Source organism: Sitophilus oryzae, unplaced genomic scaffold (assembly GCF_002938485.1).
Source record: "Sitophilus oryzae breed Bouriz unplaced genomic scaffold, Soryzae_2.0 scaffold_1396_pilon_pilon, whole genome shotgun sequence".
In the NCBI taxonomy this organism is placed as follows: domain Eukaryota; kingdom Metazoa; phylum Arthropoda; class Insecta; order Coleoptera; family Curculionidae; genus Sitophilus; species Sitophilus oryzae.
In genome coordinates, this window is record NW_022146055.1 from 1,901,924 (window position 1) to 1,909,159 (window position 7,236).

Consider the following 7,236-nt stretch of genomic DNA (forward strand, 5'->3'; position numbering starts at 1 on the left):
TATGCAGTATTTCTGGCATTAGTTACCTACTCCCAACTAGTGTTGTCAGGTTCTTACAATTGTATACCAGCTGTTACAGCCATTCGTGCCATGAACTTAGGTACAACTGATATTGGAGATGGAGAATTACCCTCTGTAAAACCGTCCCAGATACTGGCTTTTGTCAAAGCCCTCGGACTGTATAATAATATATATATATATATATATATATATATATATATATATATATATATATATATATATATATATATATATATATATATATATATATATATATATATATATATATATATATAATAATAGAATATGACAACAAAAATATTCAATATAAATACGATATGTATTGATATGTTTTTATTAAATGCCTTTTTGAAGGTTGAAAACGTAAAATTTTTATACCCATTTAAGAGTCATCTTAAAAAATAAATAAAAACTAAACCATCACGAACTTGTTTAGAAATAAATTTAAAGTACATACCTTGTTTAACAATATCCATAGTGGCTTTTAATTAAGTACGTACCGCATAACTCCATAATATACAGAACAACTATGAATGTTAACCTTTTCACTGATAAGATAATGATCGCAAAATTTATTTTTAGTGAAAATATTTGCTAACAAAAAACGCTGTTTATGAAAAATAATATATAGGATGGTTGAACATTGCTATAAGTATAAAATTACATATTCAGATATTAGTAAATTTTAACTTCTTTTTTCCATTTTTGTCCATGGGACGAAGCACTGTGCGACGCGACGTTACAAAAAAATACCGCTCCAAAATCACGTTACTCAAATACCGACACATCGCTAATGGAAAGTACCCTTTCAGGGCTGTTACAGAATTTTACACGATCGCCATTCGTTTTGGCATTAAAATGTGTGTAAATCCAAATTTAAAAAAAAAAAAAAAACGTTTTACCAATGTTCTTAAAAATAAACAAAATATATTATTTTTATTTAACCTTTCGAGAGCTGTAATTTCTTCGAGAAGCATTTTAGGGCATATGTTGATAGGAATTTTTTGTTTTATTTTTATCTGTAGAATCGCCCACTGAAGGGCTTTTTGACACCCTGTTTACAGTAAGTCACCACGTAAATAAAATTAATTTTATATTTTTTTAGGTACATTGATAATCCATTGCTCATAGGAGGTAAGAAGTTCGATCTTAGGCTGTATGTTTTAGTGACCTCATTTAGACCGTTGAAAGCCTATCAGTTCAAGCTGGGGTTTTGCCGATTTTGCACTGTGAAATACGATTCCAGTGTTGCCGAATTGGACAACATGTACGTTCATTTGACGAATGTGTCAGTTCAAAAACATGGTGTAAGTTTATATTTTGATTTTATGAGATGTATTGGTCTATACCACTGCAGCCTTTTCAGATTAATTGTGACTTTCTGATTTCTTGATTCCATTCCCCACTATATTCTTTTCACAACACACAGAACATTTCATAGAACTCTTTGTCAACGGTTCATTATCGTCTAGTATAGTCCAGGTATGCAGTGTCTAAAATAGTGTATCGGTGGGTGATTCTGCAGATAAAAATAAAACAAAAAGTTCCTTATAAACCTATGTCCTAAAATACTTCCTGAAGAAGTTACAGTCCTTGAAAGGTAAATAATAATAATATATTTTGTTTAATTTTAAGAAAATTGGTAAACCGTTTTTTTCTAAAGTTTGGTACTCTTACACAAATTTTAATGCCAAAGCGAAGAGCGACCGTGTAAAATTCCGTAACACCCCTGAAAGGGTACTCTCCACTGATACTACTGGTGGTACTTCTTTTATTATTATAGATATAGTAACTTCAACAAATTACATAAAAAGCTAGGATTTTTTTTTATGTAAAAAAGGTGCTCTTCGTTTAGTTCGAAACGGTGAACAGTTTTCAAGATAGTTGCGTTTAAAGGTTACGACGAATCCATTTTAGTATTAGTGAAATGATAAAATGTAAAGAAATTTTAAATACATAAATTAATCTCCTGATTTCGCTATTACTAAACTAAAATTTAAACACAAATATCTTGAAAACCGTTCACTGTCTTGAACTAAATGAAGAGCACCTTATTACATAATATAAAAAAGTCCTATCCCCATAATTTCCATTTGTTTAAGTCACTGTATCTACAAAGATAAAAGAAGTACCACCAGGGCTGTTACGGAATTTTACACTGTGTAAGAGTACTTTTACACTGTGTAAGAGTACTAAATTTCAAGAAAAACAGTTTGCCAATGTTCTTAAAAATAAACAAAATATATTATTTTTATTTACCTACTCAAAGACATCTAAATAAAGGGAGACAAAACAATTTACATTTTATCGCGATCACGAACCGTGTTCCGCAAAAATCAATAATGACAGATTTACGCGGTATGTGATAGAATACTCCAGTTCCAAATGTTATTATTGTTATATATAGATACCAGTTCCAAATGTTATTATTGTTATTAATGATTTTTGGGTACCTATAGAAACGTTAAACTAAATATTTGTATAGGTATATAACTTTAATATACATAGATTGTGCCAGGATTACACCTTTGAAATTATTTTTACATAGTTCTTATTACATTACATAGTTCTCTAATTAAATTATATTAGGGAAATTAGAATGAGAACTAGCGCGGCATCGCTGCGGATTCATCTTTACTACGAAATTGTCGAAATCTGTCGAAATTACCCTGACATTTGACGTTTTCATTCAACTTATATTTGACAGCGCGAGGTTGTGAGTTTTCTGCGGTAGTTGAAAGTTCTTGTAGCTTTTGAACAACTTTCTAATAATTATTAGTATTTATTACAAAGAAAACTATTTAAAGTAGTTTTTAACTATCTAGGATGGTTCGCCAGTGCATAGTTTGTAAAAAGGAATTGATATTTCGACGGTAAGTGTCATTACGTTTTTTTACCATTAGTCATGCTTACACTATCGTATCTATATACTTTTAGTTAGTAGATTATTACAAAAATACGTATATTTTCTTATTTGTTGGCGCTTTCGATTGTGAAATTAGAGTTACCCTCAGTTAGACCTCAGCAAAACTAGTTATAATGAAAAGTTGGTCTGAGGCAATCCCAATCAATTTTTGATAAAATTCATCAATTTTTGATAAAATTCATCAATTTTTGATAAAATTAATCAATTTTTGATAAAAAAACATCACGTCACCGTCACGATAGAGCCAAATGACAGAAAGATAGACGAAACTCAACCGTGTTGTCATATTTATGTACCCATCTCTTTTTAACTCTCATAAAAGTGTCAAACCATGTATGATTCTAAAAAATTGAGTTTTATGAATGGAGTGTTTTGTCTACCCATTTAGAATGTCTTTGTATACCTACCCTTTCGAGGACTGTAACTTCTTTAGGAATCATTTTAGGGCTTATGTTTATAGGAACTTTTTGTTTTATTTTTATCTGTATCGCCCACCGAAGTTACATACGCTATTTTTTAGCACCCTGTCTTTGTATAGAGTTAGACCCAACAAAATTTATTATCGAGAATCCTTCCAAGAGCTACGTTGACGCATTTTTCTTTTCGATGACCAGGTATCTGAAAGTTAAAACATATGTCCTTCTGATTTTTGTGATTTCAGGGTGAATATAATTCACTACACGGGGGCAAACTGAGTGTTCAAAACTTACGTTTATATTTAGAAGGTACCAGAGGCAAAAAAGTGACAGAAACTTTGTTCGACCAAATAAGCTGGCTGATAATACACTGTCTGAAAGCCATCGCTCCCGTAATAGCCACTGATCGGCACTGTTTCGAATGTTATGGCTACGACATCATCATCGATAATAAGCTAAAACCATGGCTCATCGAGGTAAGATCAGTGGCATTTTACATAATGTTTGCGACGACTTCTTAGCATATTTTTAATAATATTACAATGAATGTAATATAATATTACAATGAATATAAAGACTAAGGAAGTAAAAGCAATACAGGGTGATTCACGGCCATGGTACGTTAGACGCGAGGGGAAAATCACTGCCAAAATTTGTACAGGGTGCGCCAAATTACACCCTTTTCTATAGAAGACAGACGAAAACTAATATCGGTGTCTGGAGCTTAATTTTTATCAAAAACATGATGGTAGAAAGCGCACATCGATATCTGTTTCCTTTTCGCAGTTACGGGGGGGCGTTTTTAAAAAATGTGCATTTTTAACAAATCGCATTAACTTTTTTGCTATGGAAAATTTTGTATTTTTATGAAAACATTTCTAAAGCATCGTTTTACGTAGACTTTAATGGTTTAAGTATACTTTTTTTTAAATTAATAATTTATCAATAGAAAAAATATGTTTTTTTTATTTTGAGAAAACTCTGTATATTTTTAATTAATTAAAAAAACTTAAAATTACCTCTCCTAAAATATAGCATACTTAATATTTCGCTCGATTCCTTTTTGAAATATAGAGATTTTTAAAATTCGCCCACTCTGACTTTCATAATATTTTTTGTCTAGGCATGTTGATAGCACGTTTAACAAGTAAGAATTTTTGAGGTCTCTTTCGATGATTCACGATAATATTCTTGAATTCAAGCCCTCACACAATGTCGTTCCAGATCTATAGATTTTGTATGAAAAACATGATTAAAAAAACAAGAAATAATACAAAATAAACACAGAAAATAAAACAACACACTTATTTTGAACATACGCAAAAGAACTATGATGTAGCTTCCTCTCTAAATGAATATAAAATTAGTATGCACCCTACTCCTTCCTTAGTTTTTATTCAATAATTATCGCTCACGTTTTGAGTTTTCAAGTGATCACCCGTTCAAACTCCCACCTCGTCGTTTAACTTTGTTGATGGTACTAGTCGCTGATCCATAACTTTATGTACAATATGATTGAAAAAAAAACGGCGTCAGCGATGGTATGAAATGAAGATCGCTGTTATTTAATATGTAAAATTATATGAAGAATCCCATCGATTGTCATTTCCAAGACAAGTGGACGCTGTTTTTTTCGATCATACGGTTATTTTAAGCGTTTTATTTTTATTTTAGGTTAATGCTTCGCCTTCATTGACATCTACCACAGCAAATGATCGAATTTTAAAACATAAACTATTGGATAATATTTTTAATATAGTAGTCCCACCTTCAGGAATGCCAGAGTAAATATATTATAAAATACTTAACATGTTCAAATGATATTAATACTGAAACAAAATATTTAAAAATATTTTCTTTTTCAAACGTTACAAAACTATAAAAAACCTGAAAAAGAGACTTGGGTTGTCGAAACGTTGTCATATAGAAATAAATTCATAAACATTATTAACATTACTTAGCAAAATAACTTTAACTTCACAAAAAATAACGACTTAAAGCCAAGAAAAATCTCTAAAAAATATATATAATATACAGGTCGAAGAAAACTCAAATTACAAAAAATACTTTTTTAGCGTTAGGTGGAATAAAATTCCATCTTCTGAAGCTCTGGGAGACTTCGAACTACTGATAGACGAAGATTTAGTAAACGCCAGTGAAAATGGGGAAAATTCATCTGCAAGAAATAATTCCAAATGGAAATAAAACAAAACATAAGTCACACATTAAATTAAGCACCATCAGCATTTTTCATATCATAATTTAAGATGTAAACTGGCAAAAATAAAATCCTTTTTAATCGCAGCATATGTCTTTATTTTGTTTTCTGTTAATATTTAGAAAAAGATCTTGGTTAAAAAAGAATGAAAAATGGAAATAAAACAAAAGATAAGTCATACATTACATTAAGCACCATCAGCATTTTTTATACCATAGTTTAAGATGTAACGATAGTCATTTCATTTGTGTTGTTAAACTGGCAAAAATAAAAACTTTTAAATTGTAGCATATGTTTTAATTTTGCTTGTTGTTAATATTTAGAAAAAGAAATCTTGGTTAAAAAAGAATGAAAAATGGAAATAAAACAAAACATGAGTCATACATTAAATTAAGCACCATCAGTATTTCTCATATCATAATTTAAGATGTCACGGTAGTCATTTCTTTTTTGTTGTTAAACTGACAAAAATACATTTTTTTAATTGTAACAAATGTCTTTATTTTGCTTGTTGTTAATATTTAGAAAAAACTTGGTTAAAAAAAATTAAAAATGGAAATAAAACAAGGCATAAGTCATACATTATATTAAGAGTCCATTTCATTAGTCCGAAAAAGTAACAAAATTCGAAAAGCGTTCGGCATTTAACGTTTTGTGTAAAACTGGCTAGGTATTTTTACACAAATGAAGAAGGAAATTAAAGATAAAGGATTATACTATATCCGTATTGTAGCACATTTTCAGACTTCTTTTTTAAACTTCTTTATTTTTAAGATTTTGATGGTCAAACATCAACAAAATATTCCTTATGTTTGGACTAAATTCTCTCCAAAATAAAGACAATTTAAAATTCCGTTACAATACGGAAATAGATTAAAGTTTTGTGATTACAGTGATATATAATTTATATAGTTTTGTAACAAATTGCTCGCTATTTTATGGCAAATGCTAAAGCTCTGCAAACCTTAATCAAGCCTTCATCAAAGCACGTGTGTTTTATAACACGACAGGATCGGGCTAAGCCTTAGGCAGATTTCTGAAATATAATATACAGGGTGGTTCCAACTGTATTCCCCAGACTTCGGCAGTATATTCTGCAGATAAAAATAAGTAAAAAGTTCGTATAAATGTATGTCCTATTGTGATGGGTTGTTATTTAACTATCTGTTATTTTATAACAATTATTTAGAAATAACATAACGCAACCGTTACTACTTTTAAAAAATAACAGATATAAAATAATGAAACGCAGAGATCGACCGTTCGTGAAACGAAGTCGGCGCTCTGCACCGCCACGAAATTCGATGCTGATCGAAGCAATTCCAAAAAACAACTAGTATGGATTATGGATGGAAAACATGTTATTTTGACAACCATCGATACAGGCGGCGAGATACAACGGACAACGGAGTGTGGAATGCGCTACGGCGCGGCGCGGCGAACGTAGCTGCATCGGTCGATGGTCGTGTGGGGCTTTCAACAGCTTAAAAATAATAGGATATAAAAGAAGCAGCTTTTTTGAAACAGTTGCGGGCATAACGCCTGGCGGTCGAGATAACAGGAGTGGGAAAGGAACGCTGCTGCATCGGTCGATTGTCGATGGAGGTTCAAAACAGGTTGGAGAATAACGCATCAGTTGTTTTAGATACATTGTT

At 30.9% G+C, this 7,236-nt stretch overlaps 2 protein-coding genes across 2 annotated transcripts in view; one reads left to right on the forward strand and one right to left on the reverse strand.

The window, feature by feature from the left end:
- The window catches only part of LOC115875827 (FK506-binding protein 59), a 24,181-nt gene extending 23,686 nt beyond the window's left edge, over nucleotides 1-495 (reverse strand). Inside the window, exon 1 of the mRNA XM_030891352.1 lies at nucleotides 479-495. The gene's annotated coding sequence lies outside the window, so the exon portion shown is untranslated. The remainder of the gene's footprint in view (nucleotides 1-478) is intronic.
- LOC115875828 (probable tubulin polyglutamylase TTLL1) overlaps nucleotides 1-5,667 on the forward strand; it is a 9,988-nt gene extending 4,321 nt beyond the window's left edge. Inside the window, exons 3-6 of the mRNA XM_030891353.1 lie at nucleotides 1,127-1,328; nucleotides 3,609-3,839; nucleotides 5,038-5,147; nucleotides 5,439-5,667. Of these exons, the coding sequence (XP_030747213.1) occupies nucleotides 1,127-1,328; nucleotides 3,609-3,839; nucleotides 5,038-5,147; nucleotides 5,439-5,568 (673 nt within the window). The 3' untranslated portion in view covers nucleotides 5,569-5,667. The remainder of the gene's footprint in view (nucleotides 1-1,126; nucleotides 1,329-3,608; nucleotides 3,840-5,037; nucleotides 5,148-5,438) is intronic.
- Nucleotides 5,668-7,236: the final 1,569 nt, after the last annotated feature.